General features: G+C 41.3%; 2 protein-coding genes across 3 annotated transcripts in view; one reads left to right on the forward strand and one right to left on the reverse strand.

Annotated features, from left to right (window-relative positions):
- The window catches only part of LOC139200603 (protein jagged-1b), a 42,994-nt gene that overhangs the window by 2,980 nt on the left and 17,023 nt on the right, over window positions 1-22,991 (forward strand). Inside the window, exons 2-3 of one of the 2 annotated variants that reach the window (XM_070829935.1) lie at window positions 1,549-1,893; window positions 21,817-21,885. In XM_070829935.1, coding sequence (XP_070686036.1) covers window positions 1,549-1,893; window positions 21,817-21,885 — 414 coding nt within the window. The remainder of the gene's footprint in view (window positions 1-1,548; window positions 1,894-21,816; window positions 21,886-22,991) is intronic. The other variant, XM_070829936.1, reaches the window with a different exon arrangement.
- Window positions 144-22,991, reverse strand: part of map3k10 (mitogen-activated protein kinase kinase kinase 10) — a 176,900-nt gene continuing 154,052 nt past the window's right edge. Inside the window, exon 12 of the transcript XR_011584183.1 lies at window positions 144-166. The gene's annotated coding sequence lies outside the window, so the exon portion shown is untranslated. The remainder of the gene's footprint in view (window positions 167-22,991) is intronic.

Raw genomic sequence — 22,991 nt, forward strand, 5'->3', positions numbered from 1 at the left:
TGAATTATTCAGATTTGTTCAATCAGTGGAGGTTTCATGGCAAACTGAGATAACATTTATTTTTGTGTTTGCTGTTGTTGGAAGACGCCAAATCCGTTGTTTCATTTTGCTTCATGACATACAGACACACACACACACACACACACACACACATACACGCACATACCTGACCCTGGTGCCCTGAGACTCCCAAGGGGTCTTGTTAACACTAGAGTGTGTGTATGTGTGTGTGTGTCCTCCACCCATTTTTAAACAGGGAGGGAACACAGAGAAAAGAAAAGGAGGCAGATGAAAAGGAGGATGGCAACAATGCCGAAAAGAGCTGATGGCCACAGAAAGAGAAATGACAGGAGTGTTACAGCATATACCCAGATAGATAGAGAGAGGGGAGGAGGGGAGGAGGAGGAGGAGAAGAAGGGAGAGAAGAGAAAAGAGTATAAGCAGGCTCTCAGTGTCACCATCCCCGGGGAAGAGAGAGTGAGAAATAAGAGGGGAGTGATGGTGACACATAGGAAACTAAAGAAAGAAAGAAAGAAAGAAAAGGAAGAAAGAAAGAAACAAAGACAGTCAGATTGCAGATTTCCTTCACAGGAGGTCAGGCAGAGTTGTAGGAATCAGATTCATGTCCTCATTTGTTTTTCTCTCGCTCTGACTTGTGGTCTGACGACTGTTGTCTGGTAACCCACTGATAAACAGACGATAGAGAGGAGACAATCAGGCCTCTGCAGATTTCCAGAAGTAGCCAGACAATATGTTGTAGGAAACATGATAGTCCACTTTCCAGCTTTATTCGTTTCTTTTGATAATACTTTGAAAATGAATAGAAGCCAGAAGTTTCACTCACACTTGTGTTAATTTTATTTGGTTATGACATTTTTATCAGATACATTTCCAACCTGTTATCTATCCTCCCTGTTGAAGGTTTACAGATGAAATGTCTCAGTTGAGTGACTGAATGATCGGCAGTATGAAGGGTTTCTTCTCTCATTTGATAGTTTTCAGTCTTTTTATTTTCAAATGGTGGTTTTGCACAAAAGTTGCCAAACCAACAGTTGAAATTTTAAGGACAAAAATTGGTTCTGGTTTCTTTTAATATCTTAGTTGATGTGATGTTGTGGTCAATTTCAACATTACAAAAACAATCTGGCAAGAGTCCTCATGAAAAAACACCAACAGAGACTTAAAATGTTGCTTTCAAACTTGCTGCCACTTGCTTTCATTATTCACTGACGGCTTCTTTCATCTGTTTCTCTGACATGAAATTAATCAGCTGGTATCTGCTGCTGTCACTTGATGGTAAAACTTCAATACCTCCTCATAGTAAAAACCCACATAGTAGCCATTTTTAAAATGTCCAGACACACTCAGATAAACTTGACTTGAATGTGCAGTACGGTGCCCTAAATTTTTACTCTTAAAACTTCATTCACCTGTTGACTGTTGTTGATTCTGTGTACTGTGCTGTGTATACTGTAAGTGCTGTGTCTGTTTGATAACATTTGATATATGTATGTGACCCCCCCCCACCCCTCCTCTCTCTGGACTCAGGCTGTGTGTTCAGTGGGGATATTCGAGCTTCAGATCCGCCACTTCCAGAACCCGCACGGACTTCTGCAGAACGGAGATTGCTGCGACCTCCAGCCAAGCGAGGGGCAGCGCTGCTCTGCCAGGGACCAATGTGACACTTTCTTCCAAGCCTGCCTCAAGGAGTACCAGGCTCGGGTCGTATCAACTGGAGCCTGCACCTTCGGGTCAGGCAGCACTGGGATCCTGGGTGGAAACTCACAGTCGCTCCGCCACCGAGGCCACGATGGAGGAGGAGGAGGAGGAGTAGGGGGAGGAGAGGATGGGAGTAATGGACACATTGCCATTCCCTTCAAATACGCCTGGCCAGTAAGTACAGGGGCGGTGGTGGTTATCAGTATGGTTACCAAGGGAACAGGCTGAGCTTCATGAACAACAATACACTTAAACTGAGGCCAGACTGGAATAACAATGACAGTCAGGCAGAGTTCAGGCTCACATGCTTGTACGCCTTTTCTGTCCTCCGGTGTGTTCAGGAGAAAACACTGGAGGGCTGGATGACATGGAATTACCTTTTTTTAAATTTATACCGTGGTAAAAGAAATATTCACATCTTTTTCTTCAGTAAAAGTTATAGCATCACATTGTAAAAATACTCTTTTACAAGTCCTGCACTCAAAATGTCAAATAATTAAAAGTGAAAAAGTATTAGCATCAAAATATACTTAATAAGTGCTCATTATGTATAATGGCTCATTTCAGAATCATATCTATTATGTCATAGTGTTTATAATTATTGATAATTAATTAATTGATAATTAATTAATTATTGATAATTAATTAATGTCTTCATTATTGTGATGTTGCAGCTGGTAAAGCTCAGTTTAAGTACTCTACATACTGCTGGGTAGGCCAAGACATAATGATACATCAGCATTTATTGGTTTATAAGTTTATAATTTGTAATAATAATCTAAATCTGTAACTGGTAACTAACGCTATCAAATAAATGAAGTGGAGTGAAAAGAACAATATTTCCCTTGGAGTAGAGGCATACAGTAACATAAAATGGAAATACTCAACTAAAGTACAAGTACTTCAAAATTGTACTTAACTAAACGTATTAAGTTACATTCCTGCACTGAATTTATGTGATATATCACAATTTCTGTTCAGGTGTTTCCCCAAATTCCCCTGTTAAATTAACAAGTTAATGTCCATCACAACAGACACCAGTTTGTCCAAAACAAAGACCGACATCACAAAAAATAACACAAGTTCATGAAATTAAAAACATAAATCCTAATGGGACAAAAGCAGAGGTGAGTTTGCATCAGTGGTTCATAACCAGGAACTCACATCACAATTTTAATTTTGATTTCAAAACTTTAGTTTATGATATAATGCCTGCAAACTAATGAATAATTATGATATGAATAACTGTATCTCATGTTTAGTGTTAATAAGCATGCCAACATGCTAAACCAAGATGGTTGAAACTGCTCATGGCTCACGGTCATGCTGAGGCCATAACTCATGTCAAGGAATCACAAGTAGACTTAACTTTGTTTTAAAACAAGCCACAGAGGCTGGAGATGAGATGCAATAAGATCTGTCTGACTTATCAGCTCAGCCAAACATCTTCCTGGAGTCACAATATTAAAAACAAATCCTGTGACATGATTACAGTGATAGATGATAAATGAGGTTACTCCACAATATTACAGAAGCTCAATTGATGTTTTCTATTCACTATATTTCATCATACAGTAATGTTTTCATTGCTTGATCTCCTCAGAGTCATGTCTTCTTCTTCCTCTGCATATTTCTGCCATCCCTTCCTCCATCCATCCCAAACTTTCTGCACTGTAGTTAAAAACTATTGGTCTTTCTGCTGCTCTCCTCAGGGCGTATCGAACAATCTGTGCCTCGATCAAACATCACACTGCTTGCTGCTCCATCTTGTGTCCCCATTAAAGTTCAGACCAATTAATCTTCCATTAACACAACAGTAGGCGAGTGTGGCCAAGAAAGACGCATCGATTATTCAGTCCACCTCTCCCATGTCCCCTCCAGTCCTCCGCCTCCCTCTCTTTCTTTAGTTTTTCCCCAATGATGCAGGAAGAAGCTAAAAAACAAAAACATTAGTAAGTAGGGATGAAGGAGCTATGTATATTGTGCATTGTTCTGTACTGTTACATATATATGTGTATGTTTGAATACATGTACATATCATTTACGCACTATTGTGCATTATGGCTGAAACCATTAGTCAAGTAATAATCATTGAAATTGTTTTTTTTTTGCAAAAATGCAAGAAGTCCTCATAATTTGTTTTCATATATAAACATTTGGTGGTTTTCTTAGTTTTCTGGATGCTAAATTGAAACTTAGATTTTTGAACTGTTGATCAGCACGTAGCTTGAACTCTGGGAAGTTGTGATAGATATCTTTCACTAATTTCTGACATTTTGTGCACCAAATGATCAATCAGTAATTGACAAATTAAAGGCTAGTAAAAATAGGTTGCAGCACTAATATGTACATCCATTCATCCACACACTGTTTAGTAATTGTGAGAAGCAGTAACAGCAGTGAGCGACACAGATGACCTCATACGACAGAGCTCTTATTTCCTGCAGTCATCTCCAAAAATCCATCTGTCCATCCCTCCATCATTAGCTGCTTCTTTCCAGGACCTTACATTTGAAATATTAATGCTTGTTTATCAATGAATCTAGAGACAGAGACAGAGACAATTTAAAATGACCTGACAAAGTCACGAACGATGAGCCACAATTCAACTGCAGAGGTTTTGTTTATTTCTTAGTTTTTCCTCTTTCGGTGAAAGAAACCTTCCTGCAGTCTTTCCTTTCTTTCTTTAAACGCTCCCAGCATGGTTGACTTCTTTCTCATAATGAAAGTATTACAGAAATGGTAACAAAAGGCCTTGTGGTTCTAATTCTTTTCATATTGTCTTGTATTAATGTTTCTAATATCACGCAAAAACCAAATACACAAACACACACACACACACACATCTAATGTGCCTTCATTGACCTGAGTGTGCACGAATACTTCCACACACACACACACACACACACACACAAGATTGTTATAGACAGTTGGCTTGGGTTTCTTCTTCTTGATTAGTATCAGCCCGGTTACCTGTGAGACTCTCTGTCCCAGAGCCAATTATCTTCCCTTATCTGTGTACAGTTTGTTTTTGTGTGCATTTATGTGTATGTGTGCTGTGTGCATACATGTGTGTGACACACTTGCCTTGCGCTTATTTTCCCTCCTGCTGTACATCGGGGAGGTGTGTGATTGGCAGGTACGAGTGTGAGAAAGTTCTCCGTCAGAAAGGCTACCTGGATCAGTTTCAGGGCCGGGCCGCAGGGCGGGCTGGGCTGCAGGGAGGGAGGAGGGAGAGGGGGAGGGAGAGAGAGAGAGGGACAGAGAGAGAGAGGGACAGAGAGAGAGGGACAGAGAGAGAGGGGGAGGGAGAGAGAGAGAGAGAGAGAAAGAAAGAGAGAGTGCTGAGACACACAGGGGGCAGCGTCAGTGCATTTTGGTCTGAAAGAATTGCTTTATCCGGCCATCTCTTGGGGGTGGAGGAGGAGGAGGAGGGAGGGAGGGAGGGAGAGTGATCCCCTGCCCCAGGTGAGGGGATGAACAGGTGAGTGAGTCATTATGAGGAAAGGTGAGCTCCTTCTGTCTCCTGCCCTCCCTCACTTGTTCAGTCTTTCTTTCTTCCACTAATCTCTTCAGGGAAAAGTGTGTGTATGTGTGTGTGTGTGTGTGTGTGTGAGCGGTGGTATCCGTGTGTCTCTATTTGCTTATGAATGTGAGCATAGTTGTAATTCGTTGTGTTGTGTTTGTTTTGCATACAATGTTATCCAGATTGCCTGGAGGTTTTCATCCCTATAAGTCTGTGCTGTGATTGTTCTGGTTAAAGCTTTGGCCATGTGCTGATGTCTCTGTTATTGAAACGACGAGGTCTGTCTGTCTCAGTTTCTGTAGCATGTGAGTCTCGTCTTTCTATCTATATATTGATAGGAGAATGTGTCCAAACATCCAGTAACCTGTCTGAGGCAACGGGGCTTTTACTGTAAGGACTGGGTGGGCAAAGAAGAGCTTTTTTGGGCAGTCAGTGATGTACACAGTAATGCAGACAAACAGATAATGGTACTAATATGTAAGAATACTTCATGTTAAATACCCTGGGAGCTTCGTTCTGACCTCAGTAGGTCAAAAAGGTCCCCACACTGAACTAATAGCTCACTTAATTGGAGAAACGTTTCAATGCTACGAGGTCTTTGTAAGGCGTTGTCTGGCACACATCTCAGAGCAGCATAGTACAGGCAATATTTACACAAGACACTCATGACATGTCTCTCAGACACGCTAACCTGCTAAAGTTTTCTGGATGCGTGCGCTTGACTGTGGCTAAAACATCGCCCTCAGTAGCCTCTTACAGGACTAGTTTGATATTTTGGGTAATGCGCTTAGTTGTTTGCTTGCCAAGAGTTGGATGAGAAGATTGCCACCACTCTGGGCACACAGGGTAGCCTGGCTCTGTGCAGGGTTATAAATACGTCTATCAACACTTCTGAAGTGAATGTCACCGATTAATAAATGTTGTATCTTGTCTGATTCTTCTGTAAAAACAAAGGTGTAACAAAAGATTTGGAACAGGTTGTGGCAGGAGTTATGTCTCAGAGATGAAGCGTGAGGCAGACAGCTAAAATTTTGATGGTTGAGTTCTCCAAATTGTATAACTATTCCTTTAAGGTTCTATGGATGAATTTTACAGAAACTCCACAATAACTCACAATGCTTTGTGTGTAATACTTTCAGCAAAACAGCACAGATTGCTACCAAAAGGTGCTGGAAAATCACCCAGTCAATGAATTCATATCAAAAGTAGAATGACAGAGGGTGCGATACCACATCTCTCTTGTCTGGTTTCACACATTAAATCCAGATTGTGCTTTGCCTCCTGGACATCAGTGATCGTACAGATAGGCTGAGGGATGTGGCTTCATTGCGACCCCAGCGTTAGAATCACAGACATTCAGCGGTCTGGGATGTTTTAGCTGCGGTGCCTCCACAGAGACGGAAAGAGTTCAAAGACTTCATAACTGCGAGGTCATTTCTTCAAACCCTCTGTTGGTGGTTTCACTGTTGAATCTGTTGAGATGACGAAGGGAAACAGAGAAAAGCGCCAAGTTTGTTCCTGATGACTGTTTATCTGACAGAAGTGGGAACAAGTCAGTGAATGAATCAGAGGGATGAATGAAAAGCTAAAGAGAAAGGCGAGTTGGCAGGTACACAGTGTGAAACTAATGACCAGGTGGTGATAGTACAGACAAAGCTTCAGTAGATGTGCTTTTTTCCTCTGTCTGTATCAATTCAGTGTTAGACCACCGCTTACCGACATTGTGGGAACTGAATCTGATGTTTCCTGAGCTTTTCAGAATCAGAATTCTTTTATTGTCATTGTGCACAAAGCACAACGAAATTGAAATGTCACTCAGAACTAGTTCATCAAGGTCTGGTGAAGGCCAGCTCTTTTGTTGAAGTGACCTGTGACAAATGACAATATGATAGGTGCTATAGAAATACAGAAGATGGAGTGAATGCAGTGAAGCCCCCATCGTTTATAATCCTCATGTCAAGTGTTGAGACTCATTCATGGTCAGGTTCACTGCCGGAGGCCGTAGATGACTCTTCCTGGGAAACACTCACTTTGCCTTTTCTCTTGTCATTCCTGGTAAATGAATGTTTTGCATTTTCATGGATATGACTCTTATATATTTGCATTATCACAAACTGACCCAAAATGCTAATTCATGCAGCACATTCAGAGCACGAAGAAGAGAGACAGTGTCATTCTGATGTTTGATATCCATAAACCAAGAGGAGGTTCAACTGGAGAATTTGGGTTCTTGTATCTAAAATGTTAGTGACACATATAATTTTGTACTTTGAGTGAAAAGAAACTCAGGTGTGTTTAAGGCACATACATATACAATAACTGCAGTTAGTGTAAACGTCTCAAGTTTGATACCGGCTGAAGAGGTGATCAGATCCATGGTTATTAATACCACAATGTAAAATGTTCTGTGGTGAGTAAAAGTCCTGCACTAAAAGTTTCACTTAAAGCTGCTCATGTCAATATTTATTATTGTGGTAAAAAGCGACATTAATATAAAATCAGTGTTTCGGCATCTATCAGCGTTACTGTTTTGCTTCGCCCTCACTTCTCTCATCAGTGTTGTTTCAGGCAGCGGTTGTTTTCAATGAAAAAGCTCTTAAAAGCTACTGTACGCCACCAGCTCAGCACCAAACAGCAGATAGAGACAGTTAGCAACTACCTGGTGAACACAGTGAAGCATTTAGCAGCTAAAGAGCCAGATATTTTCCTCATTAGTTGGTATAATCCAAAACGGAGCTAAAACAGAGCGAATATTGGACTTAAATTCTTTATATGGAAGCAGAAACCTCCAAATGAATGGTAGTGTTGCTGTTGCTGTCGTAACTGATGCAGGCATTAGCAGCAATGGTAATTGAGATGGAGCTAATTTGACCAACTTTATATACTTTTGGTAATTTAATCTGTAATAGTGTCACCATATTTTATTAGGTCATCATATGTTTTATATAAAGAAAATCAGAATCCGTAAATAAATTGTCAAATAATAGAACAAAAAGTTTAAAGAATATTTTCATGCAATATAAGGGAGCTATAAAATAGTATAAAATTGAAATACTTAACATTACAGATACCTCAAATTTCTACTTAAGTGCAATACTTGAGCATTTTTGTGTGTCTACCTATAGTGTAAACTATCAAATAAAGGTGATAATGCTAATAAATAAGGCTAAAAAATGAATTCCATAATTTTTAACACAACAAATATTGGATTCACTTCAGCTTTTTTAGATAATGTGGACTATTTTCATTGGAACTAGTTTACTGTTTTCCCAAAGAAATACAGTCTAGTCCTAATTGCTCACAGCAAGTAATTATGACACTGTTTTTGAAAAGACACATTGTTGTTGAGAGTCTCAAGTGTATTTTTTGATGCTTTTTGCACCACAAATGTTATTACTTTAACTTCTATTGTGTTTGGGTGGTGACAGACGTGTCGGTGGCAGCTGCTGAAAACCTCTGCACATAAAATCCAAACCAAAGTGCTTGGCTGAATCCAGGCAGAGTAAATGAGAAATTATTTGTGGAACCAAATTAAGCTTCAATTTAGGTGAACAAAGCTCCTCCTCCTCAGTGAAATTTTTTACAGGCAGCTTCTTGTCCCAGAGCACCGAGTTCGACATGCAAAGTGTTGCCATCATGCAAATGTTCAGGTGTAGCTGCGGTGGGCCGAGTCAGTCACAGACATCAGTCTCACAAGCCTCCACAAAGCAGCTTTATGGCATTTTTCTGTTGTTGGCTGGCAGACGGCGCTGACAAGCAGGCATCTTCACACAATCTAAAGTTAATGGAGAGCACTGAAGTGTTTACGCCTCCGGTGTGACTTAATTGCACTCCGTGTCTATACAGACACAAGGGTGGTGTGTATTTCTCAAGATGTCAAACTTTTACTTTAAATGTAAAAATCTTAAAGGGGCAAATATTCTGCTCATTTTCAAGTGTATAGTTGTATTTCAGAGCCCTACTAGAACAGGTTACATGGTTTAATGTTCAAAAGGCTCACTATTTTCTCACACATACATGGCTGCTGCAGCTGTTTTCAGCCATCCGTCTGTTTTAGTCAGTTTTAGAGGAACTGAACAGTCTGCAAGCGTCATTCACACCTTCAATATCTTCCCATATGATATCAAAACGTGAGCCAAATCTAAATGCCGTGTTTTCCTCACACATGTACAGAAAGATGGAGCAGGAAAAGAGAGAGAGAGGAGTTAGCGGTCATATTTATGTTGGAAAGACATTAAAAAGTGCATTTTACAGAATATGGAAATTTAATCTAAAAAGTAACTAGCAGGCCGAACCACAGCTGTCAGATAAATGAGGTGGCTCAATATTTTGCTCTGATTTCAAGTTACAGAGGAATATAAAGTAGCATGAAATGAAAAAACTCAAGCAAAGTACAAGTACTTCAGAATTGCAGCTAAATACAGCGTAAAAGTATTTAGTTAATGTCCATCACTGAATCTGATCATAAGACTCTCGATGTCATCATAAAGGACACACACACTCTCTCGCTCTTTCTCACACACACACACACACACACACACACACACACACACACTGTTGTAATCTGTGCATTCCTGCTGTGTGGGAGCCGAAACGGGGGGAAATCAGTGAAGGGAAACGAAAGGAGAGGAGAATAGTTGGAGCTTTCTTTCTCTCCCGAGTCTCTCTTTCACTCTTTCTCCTCCTGTCGTTTGTGCTCTCCTCCCTTTTGTCCCCTAATTGACTCTCTTAGGCAGCCCTGCATACCTACATGTACGCTGATACTGTTGTGCACATAAACCTGCAGGCTTGTACATACACACACACACACACACACACACACACACACACACGCACACACACTATTCTCCTTGCAACCTTTTCTGTCCATATGGACACACCCAAACACACGAACAAAACACAAAGATGGTTAATTCCATCAGGATCTGGAGGTTGTGTTTTTTAGAGATAAGTTAATAACTTGGGGGTAAACGTCTCAAGGGAAGCGTGTTTTAATGATTTCATTTGTGTGCAAATTGGATTGAGAGTAGGAGTCTCTTTATTAGAGGAGAAAAGAGGCAAACAAGCGTGATTTACATGATCACTGTGAAATTACAGTGCGTCTCAGTCTCTGGATGCCATTGTGTGTCATTGATTGCAGATTGCAGGTATACAATCATTTAAACAGACACACAGGTGTGAATACAGTTTCCTCTCTTTGCCATCGATCTCTGTCTCTTCTTGTCACATCTCCTCGCCCTCCTTCCTCACCATCTCTGACCCGTCATCTCTCTCCCACACACAGCCTCTAACTAGTTCTCCCTCTCTCCTGTGAATCACTCGTTGTAAACCTTTTGTTCTCGGTGTAGCTGCCCTGCAGTGATCTTAGCCACATCCCGTCCCTGTGGATTTCACAGAGCGGGCAGAGTTACACTGTAGCTGTCATGAATCCTCCTCTTCTCCCTGCGGTTTCTTGTGTTGTCGAACCTCGACAGGAGCAGCCACTAATGTTTTGAGCTGTCACTTTGTGAGACACATATTCTGACCGGAGTCCTCAGTATGATTTCACGCCTGTACCATGATGCCGCTCCAGCTCTGGTCTGTTTCTGGTTCCTGTCAGCTGAGACACACGTCGTCCTCACCTACAGTATGTTTGACTTGCGTCAGGGAATCTCATTATCACATTATAATCCTGTGCTCTTAGTTCTGTCTGACTGATGGGTTTTACTGGTTAGGATTCCTGCTTTACTCCACCTGTCAGATCAGATCACTGAAAAGATATTTAATCCCCTTTATGGTAATTTATTGAATATTTTAAGTTTATGTTAATTATCTGTCTATATATTTCTTTAAATTGAGTCTTGTGAATTTGTCTACTGACTGAAATTGTGAGTTTACATCAGACTTAATCCTCCATGTTTCTGTGGACCCTAAAGTTTCAGGCTTATGTTTCATACCGTATGTAGTTTAATAAAATTGATATTCAGTGAATCAGCACATTTGGATGACAGCATCATCAGTGTCACCAGGCCAGGTAGAGTAGAAATGACATCATCAAGCTGTTGTGTGCTGCAGAGTTGGAGATTTATGGAAGTGCACATAAAGATCCCCAAAAGTCAACGAGAGATCAGACAGCTTTAACCTTGTGTACATCAGAATGATCCCAGGCCTGAGTAAATGATAACTTTTACTAATCTACCTCTTTTGGAAATTGAGGGGGACAGAGAGAGACTGACAACATCACTGGTTCTTGATATGTCTGTTAATTGATACAGATATGACTGTTAAAGGTCCTACACGCACCTACACAGATGTGTCCACCTACTGGCTGATTAGACCTCTGTTTAGGTTGAAGAGGGGCGCAGCGATGCAGAAAATTACATGATTTCACAAAACTTCATCTGCTATGAGATTAATGTGAAAATGAGAAAACCATACGCTCACAACCTACTTCTGACAACTCATTTCTTTTAGCTTGTAAAGACGTCATGAGTCACTTTGCAAGTGTGGGGCTCTCCCCTTCTGGTTTGAGGTTTGTGTTCTTCCGCACTTCTTCAAAGGTGCAAGTTGTACCATCGTAACAAGTGCAACAAAACCAGCAGGAAAGCGAGTTGTACATTTAAATGCAGAAGTGCAAATGTATTTCTTTCAGCTCTCTGCCTTCATCGTCTTTACACAATATGCCCCGAAGGGCAAGTTTTAAAGCCAAAACTCTGGGTGTCTGGTGATATAATCAGTGGCTCTTGTAAAACTCCTATAACTGCACATTTATAGATGTATCATGTTCATTCTGTCTCTGTTCTCAATTACCCTCAATTTTTACTTTATTATCCTTCATTTAAGAATAATTCTAACTCCAAACCACAGAAACCCAGTCAGTATTGTTCCAAAAATAGCTCTTAAAAAAGTGAAATCCAATAAAATATCCCAACTTTGGACCACTTTCTTAGAACATTGTTGACGTACACCCAGCACCTCCCAGATGCCTTGGCCTCCACAGATAAAGGAATAATACAGACAATTATAATAAATGGCCGTAGAGTACAGATAAACAAGGCTGCCAGCATACAAACAAAAGCATGTCAGTATACATGATGAGGGTGATAGGAGACAAGCTCATAGTCATAATGGATTCTTAATACGGCAAAGGAAGGGTCTCCAGGTCTTGGCACCCTGTGAAACTGAATACAGCTCACATATAACTTGATGTGTTGGACTTGAGTTTGATCCAGCACTCAAATGAGGAGGGTGTGATCGATTTCGTTTGTCTCACCATAATTCTGTATCGTGTCATCACGGCCAGTCGGCCAGTTTAGCCGCCCTGCTTGGCAGTCAATAGCACAGATTGAGGATCTTACAGTCAATGAATTTGTTGCAGCATCTTTCAGGCATTGTTCTTCAATATTTTTCCCACAATCTTTCTCCCTCACCAATTTAAGATGCTGTGTTTAGGTGCACTGGCTGCTCTGATAAGGTCACAGGAAATTTATGCGCTTCCTTTTTTTTTTTTTAATAGCAGACGAGTTGTAGTAGGGTTTGGATTTCAGTGATTGGCAGCCAGTGGAGATGGAGGCAATTACAGAAATTTGAGTTTGTCAGATTATAATTTCATCTCAGACAGTAAAAAGTGACCGTATGACCGTATCTTTGTGTAGATCCCTTAAATGAGAAATGCCTTTACACACTGATCCGGTTCCTAATTTTTCTGTTTGTTTACCGAGACTTCAGAAATCTGAGAAGAACACACACACACATATTAACACCCTATTCTGTACTAGCACACACCACTCCTACACTTCTATTTTCTGTCCCTCAAAGTGCAGCCGTGAACATGACGCGTCCATCGGCTAGACAAGGTAATTTCCTGCGGAAGTCAGAGAGGAGGAGGAGGAGGAGGAGGAGGAAGGGGGTTTTGGAGGGGATGAACGCGGTTGGTCTGGGTTGCGAAGGGGGATGTGAGGAAGGGTGGTAGAAGTTGAGATTAATGAGCTAAAGGGTAAAGTTGATGTACGCACAGTGGAGGGGAGGGTGAGTAAAGAAGAAGGAAGTGAGAGTTGGGAGGGGAGGGAGTGTCTTTAGGCGGGTAGTGGATGATGTCAGTGATAACCACAGGTGTTTTGGGTGCGGGTGCAGATGTAGACAGGGAGATGTGTGTGTCATGATGGCTCACTCACACTGAGAGAATCATAAGCAGCAGCAGGTAAAGGAGGGGGGAGATGACGGGAGGACAGGATGGAGATGGGGCAGGGCGACATGGAGGATGAGGGCTCGTCATGTCAGGAGGCCTCTGTTGTTCCACAGCGTTTGAAGTAGCCGCATAGTTTAATTAAAGCCAATTAACTCCGCAGGAATGTGACTGTCAGACGGGTAGAGAGGGACACTGTATGATTCTCTGTCCGTCAATGTTGCTATAATGTGCTACTATATTTTGGATTATTGTCCTTTTTACTCCACTACATTTACCTGATCATTTTTCAGATTACGTTTTTAAATGGAAAACTACATGATTATCTTATAAAACAGACTGCATTGTTAAGGATTAAACCAGAGGTTCCCAACGTTTTTGGCTAGTGATCACTTTAAAAAAAGCAGTGTTTTGTCACGCTTTAGATTTCTATGACTTATTAGCAGCTCCACCCAACAGTGATTTCATATTTACACTTCTTTGACAACAAGTCCTCCAAATCAAATAATAAAATATCTGACTTGTTGGTGCCCTCCAGAGCGACACATAAGGTTTACTGATCATTTTCATCTAAATGAAGATGTAAAATCATCCAATAGTTAAATAAAAAAGCAAAGACAAGAATATATAGACAGCTTTTCCCCTCTCCTATTAATCATCATCAATCATTAATACATTTATCTCACATTTATCTTGTGACCCTTTGGAGGGGCCGATCCACAGATTGGGAACCACTAGACTGAACTACCAAACTGAATGTGAAGGAGTTAAACCTTGACCAGGTACAACAGTAAAATTCTGCTTACACATCGATGTATCACAATTCACAGCCTAATAATGTCATATGATATAGTTTATGAGTCACAGGAGCCATTTAACTGCAGAACCATTACTTTTAAGTTAATTTTACTCATAATGACTCTGAAATGACTTTGAAAGCAGGATGTGTAATGGAGGATTTTTACATTCTTGTATTCTTAAGTAAAGAATCTGAGTGTGGAGTTTGAAGGAAGACGAGGTGGTGGTGATGGTGTTGGTGGAGGGTAAATGGAAAGTGGGTGCAGGCGAAGAGGGGAAGATAAAGTCTACCGCTAATTATGTCCAGAATGAAAGAAAAACACAAGAGACGGCGAGAATGCGAGAACAGAGACATTTAATTATAGGGACGGGGTCATGGGAGCAGGGTGGGGTGGACGGCTGCACACCGGGGGTCTAAATCCACATCTCATGCTGTGTGTGTGTGTGTGTGTGCGTGCATGTGTGTCCACCTGAGGGCAGGGAGATGGCCGACACCGGATAATATCTAGAGAGACTTTTGAAATCCCAATTCAGCCACCCTTACATCATGTCTCTTTCACTTCAGTGGACTGACTGACTTGATAAAAACAGATTGATTTTTTCCCCTGTTATTGTCAGCCAAGAATCAATCAATAACACAATAATTATATCTGACACGAGGATGCTTACATTGAGGGTCTGCGGGGAGCCTCAGTAGCCAGATAACATTTTGTTTTATTCTTTAGTGGAGCAGAAATCAATCTGAAATGACATTTCTTTGCAGCTTTTTGACCTCTTGCAGTTTTCTTTACACTCTAATACAAATAACATGAAGCTGATGATTCCAGCTTCAGCACACTATCATTTTTACTGTAAGTACTGACAATGATGTAAGCTTCGCCTCTGGAATAGTAATGGCTTGTTACTGTGGTTACCTCCACCACTAATTTGTTGTGCAGGTGAGGTGTCAGCCATCCAATCCGACTCAGGCACAGCTGCTGCCATGACAACCATTTGCATGTTTGTGTGTGTTTCTGTGTGAGTGGTCTTTTGTCTTTCGTGTTTGTACATGTGCGCGTCTGTAATTACTTGAGCTTTCTGATGCTACGGGTAAGAGTTGGCAAACAATGAATGTTCAGCTGCAGATTATTGATATTAAAAGTTTTTTTTTTCTCCATCATCTACACAGTGAATGTTTAATTGCCAATTAGTCTCCCGTTTCTGTGTGTGTGTGTGTGTGAGAGAACACACGATTTTTATTGTGCTGTCTGAGTGTGTTGATGTTTTATATGTGCATGAATGCTTAAGTGCATTTAACTAATTAACTCATCACTGCTCTGGACAAACATGGACACACCCGTCTCATTATCATATTTGTATTAGGGAAATTAGAAATTAGGTAGTAGAAATGGTGCATGGTGAAAAGATAGATTATTAAATTATGAAATGTTTGTTTCTTTTGGTAATTGATCTTAATTATATGGCCTAACTGGCGAACTATTATGTATATATGACTTTTGACTGTATAGTAGTATCGTAGTTTGGTACTGATTATAATGAAAAGGAGGCGGTACTTAATTGGTACACTTCCAGTTAATTAATTCCAGTTAATTACTTGCACTGCAGGTCAGCTGAATACAAAAAAATCTGAAAAATTAGTCTGCATGCAAGAACACAACTCAATATATTATAGTAGCATTATTACAGGCTGAATCTGTAGCTCTCCTCGGCTTTACAGAGCTTTACAGTGAGTTTCAGATCATTGTTTATCCCTCCAGCTCATAAAGTTACTGTTTGGTTCACTCTCTCTGCTCTCGTGGTGTCGCTTTCGGCCACAGCAGGCAGCTGTTTTCAATGACAAAGCTCTAAAAACCCACAGTACACCACCTGCTCAGCACCAAACAGCAGACAGAAAACGTTAGCCAGGTTAGCATTTAGCAGCTAAAGAACCAGACATTTCCTTCAGGACCTGGTGGAGACCAAAAACAGAGCAGCATGCACAACATCAATGTTGATCTGCGTATGCTGGATGTGTAAATAAGGCCCCCAAGTGGCCAAAAAATCCATTATTCAAGGTTTTACTGGCTTCCAGAACAAGGTTGAACTTCAGAAAATGATCAGTAAACTAGAGACCCATAAAATAAAGTGTTTCCCATTTTGTCAGTTTCTAGGCTTCATAGATAGTCGGCGTTTTTTCATGACTGACCCCAAAGGACCAAATCCTGTTGTCTAAAATGATAAATGACACATGCTGTCTACTACAATGTCCACTCTAGTAGCAATATTTCCAAAGCAGACTGAAAGCAGTGTACATGAGATAAAGAATGCTGCTCGTGTAATATTGGATGCCTGTGTGTGTCTGAATTGCGCGTGTGTGTGTGTGTGTGTGTGTGTGTGTGTGTTCACCAGCATGTGGTGTATGTATGCATTAGTGTGTGAGCTCTGAGGGGAAATTCCTCTCTCAGGGCTGGGAGTTCTTCCTGTCGTAGAGCTGTGTTTGTACAGCCTGGCTTTGTCGGGATATCCTACCCTGCCCATGTCTGAGAGAGGGAGAGAGAGGGAGGGATGGCAGGGGGGAGAGAGAGGGACACCGATAGGGGGGAGGGAGGGAGGGAGATAGGGAGAGTAAGGGGTCAGGCTGAGGAGCTCGAGGGGAGGAATGAAAAGTGGAGCAGTGGAGGAGGCAGTGGTAGGAGTTTGTAGGATGGAAAACAAGGTTGATTTTTTAAAGCCTTCATTTAATAGAATTTGGCATGCCATCACAAAGGTCTGCGCAGTGGTTTGAATTAGCATAGCTCACTCTAATCCTGAGCTTTACCCCTGTTAGAGGGCGAGGCTGGAGGCTGGAGGCGAAGGGACAGAGCCAGACGACCAGACAGCCTACGGCCTGAGGGAAGCGACGATTCATCATGAGGAATAATTGTCTTGTTTTGCTGTTGTCTTGTTTTTTTTTTTTTTGGGGAAACCCCATTCTCTATGGTCATGCCAGGCTCAGGCCATTTGTGCAGGTCATGTCTGGCAAGAATCAGAGGGGAGATCTGAGTGAAAATGCATTGTTTCTGTAGAGTTCACTGACCTGAACTCACAGAGATATCAGGCCGAGATGTTGCAGGGAAATCAATCCATACTGCTGAACGGAAGTAGTTTAAATGGAGAGACAAGGAAACAGACAAGAAGTGATCCTGGGCATTCAAGAAAATCAAATATCCACTTGCACACTCATAGATGAGCTAAACACAACCAGAGTTTTAGAAAAATCAAAAGCAGCTCTGTGTCCACAGGGAGCTTCATTTTCTGATTCAGACTTACTCTAGACCACTAATTACTAATTACAAATGCCTGTATTGCATTGCATTAAAATAATTAATTCTACTTCTGATTTTCCTCCTGTCACAAGTCAGAATGTCTCCTGTGACAAATGGTCTATTAGTCTTTTCCATTTGGGAACAATAAAGAAACAAAAGTGCTCCAATGCCAATGATACTATGATGATTCAGGAGCTTTATTCAGACGTTAAGATGACAAAGAATATAAGAGCAGAGCACACGACAGAGAAGAAAAGACAATATTTAGGTATAACACGTCAGTCAAAATCTAAAATCTGAACACGTCTGTCTTGCTTTGGTTCACTTGTCAGTACAGCAGGAGGGCTTTGTGTGTTTTGTGTAAAAACAGTTTGAGCAAAGTTTAACTTGCAGTTTCCATTTGGAAAATATGAACTGATAAGAAACTTGCACATGTTTTTGATACTGTTCCACTTCCAGATGATGAGATTAAGTCTCAGTGCATCCAACTCATTTCAGTCTGTCTACCATCGGGACGGACTTATTTTGGTATTTGGGAGCCTGTCAACCAAAGAAGTAGTAGTAACATTAATAATCATAACATAGCATTCAGCTTTTAAGGTATCCTGTCATTATCTGTGGTATGTTCACATCGAGACTTTGACCTGTTTGTGGCATTAGAAGGATAATTAATTTCCAGGAACATTAACCACTCTTTAGTCAGATATACAGGAGCCCAGTGAGGTATTTAACTCTTGGCCAAGTGTTGGATTGTTGGTCGGTGGATGTTAAGTTAATATATTGTAGGCTAATTCTAGTCGTATGGCCGCACATTTCCTGCAGTAACATTACATTACCCACTTGCTAGCCGGCAAAATCGTTGGCCTCAGTGGCGTCTGGACGCCAACAGGAAGTAACCACAAGCTCACCAGGTCTATTTAAAGGCAGCTTAACAACCTTCTCACAACCAGCAAGTTTGGCCATTTTTCAATATGAGTTGTTCTGTTCTAATACTGTGTTTCTTGTCATTGTTTTTAGAGGGACTGTTGTCCTCTGACGGGCCAATCTTCCTCTGAAATGATCACACACACACAAACGTATACACACACAGTAGACGCTCTTCTTTCCCATTATGTCATTTCCCTGCTGTCATCACTTTGGTCATTACCTCCACAAATGGCACCGAGATGTTTTTGGTGTAAGAACGAGATAAAAATATCACTTCGTCGTTGACTGCGATCTTATCGACCTCCACTTTGTGATGTTTACTGTTTGATCTTCCTCTCTGTGCCTGCTGTGTTTTCTTAAACTCGCTCTGACGTCACAGACTGTGTGATTGCAAAACAAATTGCTGTGTTGTCCATGAGAGCGTGTGTGTTTTGGAAAGGTCATTAGGAAAGGTTTATTAGGGGTGATTCTCTTAATCTTTTTGCACACTTATTCCGAGTCTTATCAGTGGTTGTTGTTGTGATTTTAACTCGGTAACCATGGTTAGTATGACCCCTCCTGGCCACCATACAGGACCCAACCGTATCAACAGGGCTTACTGCAGATACACCCTTCCTGTATCAATGGCGTATCATAACTTACCTGGCTGTGTGCACTTGTGGGTGAAGAGGTGAGGGTGTAAGGGACGACTGATTAAGAGAGAACAAAAGAAAAAAGAAAGAGGCTCTGGACTTCCCACAGGTCTTAACCTGCTGTAACAGCTGGCAGAGAGAGAGAGAGACACGCATACAGTGGATGGAAGGAAGGGTGAGGGAGGAGGGAGGGCGATTGGAAAGATGATAAGGCTAAGAGGTCCGTGAGCAGGCTAACAGTGAGGTAATGCTGTGTGTGCATTTTGAAGTAGTTGACAGCTCATCATAACAGGTCTGATCCCGAAATCACTTCAAATCAAGCAACATTTTATCCACTGAACGTCTGTAGAGTAATGTAAAAGTACCTTAGTACATTTACTCTGGTAGTGCACTTCTGAGGTACTTGTACTAGAGTACTACTCTACTCTACTGTAATTACTCTAATTTATCTGGCAGCTTTAGTTACTATTTATATATATATTTACTATTTACTAGATTTTACATAAAACATATAAAAACATGATATAAGATTAAATACAGTACATTTTTGAAGGGGAACTCCACATTTTACAGAACTTTAGGAGCAGGACTGCTAATGTCAAAAATGTTTTATAAAGTGATGTTGGCTCTGGTGCAGTCTTCAGTGTCGAGCTAAAGAGTTCGAATGTTTCCAGGATTGTGGGTTTAGAGAGACCTGATTTCTGGTCCCTGTTGGATTCCTCGCGATTCAGATGTCATTTGTTGGCAGTTCCAAAGAGACATTTTCCCTCTTTATTATTAAAAATTCTTTAATTAAATATTTCTCACTGTTTGATTTAGCTGTTTGCGGCCTAAAGATTTACACTATTATTATACAGCGTGTAAAAAAGGCAAAGATTTCAGTAAAGCCTCAAAAATGAATACAAATGTGTTGTTTTTGATGTTTGAGGTACTTTGTTCATAAAAGATCCGAATGCTTCTTAAACCTGATTCTGCACAGAACCGACGTCATTATAATCAACTGCTGGATTTCGCAGTGTAAAGAAGTGAATCATGAATACTAAACATGACTTCAGGTGAGAGTTTTAAGCTGAAGCTTAATTACTCCAGCTGGTCCATCTGTGGGCTACCTGCTATCTGCTGGCCTTAATGAACTGGCTGCGAGCCCTCGGCAACCCGGCACATCTCATTAGCGCCATGACTTCTAAGTGCTGCGTGTGTGGGTGTACTTCCACCTCCCGTGCTACTTTTTCTCTTATCTCATCACATCTCCTGTCTTTTGTGCTCTCCCCTAATCTTTCCTCTTTTATCTCATCATCCTTTTGTTTCGCCTCCCTCTGACCTCTTTGTTCTCCATCACATATCTGGAAATCTGACAAACTCCAGGAGTCCTGCCGATCATTATTCCATCCCCCCTGCCTCAGCAGCATTTATCCTCCACCTTTTTTTTGGCCCTTTTTCTTTAAATACTCCCTACATAACTATCCTTTCTCTCAGTCCTTTTCTCCCTCTGTAAAATCACTCTGCTCACCTTTTCCTCCTTAACTGTCGCAGCACAGATATACTAGATGTACCTCCACTTGAAGCAAATCCCTGACTCAGTGTTTTCCTCCACACCAATTTTCACTCCAGTAACATTTTGCACCTTTACTGCAGCCCTTCATCTTCTCCTCCCCTCCATGCGTGTCACCTCTTTTTGCCTCTAGCTAAAGTTAACGTTGCTGCCGACCTCCTGCCCTTAATCTCCCTCCAAATCCATTTCTCCTTCACTTCACACCTCCCTCACCTCCTGTGCCCATCACCTGCCTCCCATTTCTCGTCCTCCTCCCTCAGCACCTTGCGTCCTCTCCTCTCCCTCTGGCGGTACGCTCTCTCAGCAAAGACGTGACTACACATCCATGTAGCCCTTCTGGAGAAACCTTACCCACAATGCATACAGTGGAGCGATTTGCATGCCAGGCGCTGGTGCACGGATGGAAGGATGGAGAGAGAGAGGGAGAGTTGTAGGGAAAGTGTTGGACTGAATTATTCATTTCTGGTCTATAGGATGAGCAAATGCATCAGGAAAGAAGAAGGTAGGAGTAAAAACAGCTGTCCTCTGTTATCTCTCCAGAGTGTGATATCTCTATAAGCTCAAAGTCATCATTTGATGATGTCCAGCTTATACCCGAGTCCCCTGTGTGCGTGTTGCAGCATGGCCTTGTGTAGGCTGACTTTATCTTTAAATAAGGCTATGAATTTTAATAAAAAATCTAGATTTAGACAAATACCTGCCCCCGCATGCTGCAGTACAGGCCACAAGGACTTGGCGGACAGTCAAAAAGAGCACGATAAAGGATCGCACCTGGTCCGACGGTGTGTTCATTAGACTGAACAGGGTTTCTGAATGTCCTCCCTCGCCACAGCACTTCTCTTCCTCTGTGTCTCTCTGTGCGGCTGCAGGTTGAGGTTTTGTTGAATGAGCACCCAGCTGCAGCCTTGGCTTGTTCAGGCAGTGAATCACTTCTGATGTTTGTCCTTTTTTTCAAGGCTTAAGGGAGGGATAGAAACACACACACATTCAAGACACACTTTCCACAGAGGTGGAATAAAACTATGTTCATTTACTCCAGATATTTTCATTTTATGGCACTTTGTACTTTGCACTATGCTCCATTTATTTCACTGCTACAGTCACTACTCACCTTTCAGATCAGGAAAGATATTATGATTGATGAGATATAAAACTCAAACATTTATATTTGTGGCACATGTTTGATAGATGTTTTCTCTGTGTTTTCTTCACAGAAGTCCTTCTCTCTGGTGTTGGAGGCTCTGGACTATGACAACGACACATCAGAGTCAGGTGAGGCTGCAGTGTGCATGTTTGTGTTTTTGAGTCTACATCCATTTCTATCCATGTGTGGGCACACCAGAGTGTAGAGTTTTTTTTTTTTTTTCTGGGAATTGGGAAATTTATTTTTACACATTTCTAAACAGATGTCAAAACTCAATTATGACCAAAGATGTAGCTGTGTATATTAATATTCCTACCACTGAATCTCCAAAAAAACACATCTATCTTTTCAATGTGTAGTTTTTGACAAGCAACGTTTTCATGGAGGCAAACAATTCATGAGCTCTTGATTACATGTTTGTGAGGTTCAGCATGGTGAAACAATGTGAAAATATGTCTGTGATCACACGAGGTTAGACGGTCTTTTATCCAAACCCTTTAATTTCCTGCTTGTCTCCTTGTTGTTGCTTCTCATAATCAGGAAAAGCTCCATGAAAGGGAATGTGAGCTGCATGCTATAAAAAGCATAACACACACACACGCACACACATAGAGACAGATGTTCCAATGGCTTCCTCATTCCTGTCATGCCACAGTTGTCCCTTTCATCCTCTACCTCCTTCTCAGGGATCCCAGTCGTATCCAAAAGATGGCTTGAGATAATGAGAAACTGGGAACTGCACCAGAGATCTTTTTCCTTCTCCTTCTCCTTCTCCGTCTGTCCTGTCCTCCTCCATCCCTCCTTCCCTCTGCCCTCCAACTCCGCTCCTACATCTTGTTTGCATTATCTGACGTTTCCACCTGAGCTCCTGACAGCCCTTACATTGGGTTTAAAGCCGTTCACAAGGCCGGCAGCTTAGCTCAGCCCAAACACAGGCGTCCTGTAGCAGTCTGAATGGACTTATAGGGCCCTGCTGCTAATCAGAAAGGATTACCCAGCACGTCTGTGCCTTCTGAAACAGTCCTTGGAAACAGTGAAAAAATATGATGTCCTTTCAGCACCTACAGTACAACCTTCACGAGTTTTGTTTAAATAAAATGTAGCAATTGTTATGGGGGCCTTAGTCTATTAAAGCATAGTTCCACTTTATTATGACTTTGGTCTTATACCCATAGCTTGGGTTCTTATTTTTATTGGTTATAATAACTTTTTACTCCCCAAAGTAATTGCAGAGATTTGGAGACA

This window comes from Pempheris klunzingeri, chromosome 4 (genome assembly GCF_042242105.1).
Source record: "Pempheris klunzingeri isolate RE-2024b chromosome 4, fPemKlu1.hap1, whole genome shotgun sequence".
Lineage (NCBI taxonomy): Eukaryota > Metazoa > Chordata > Actinopteri > Acropomatiformes > Pempheridae > Pempheris > Pempheris klunzingeri.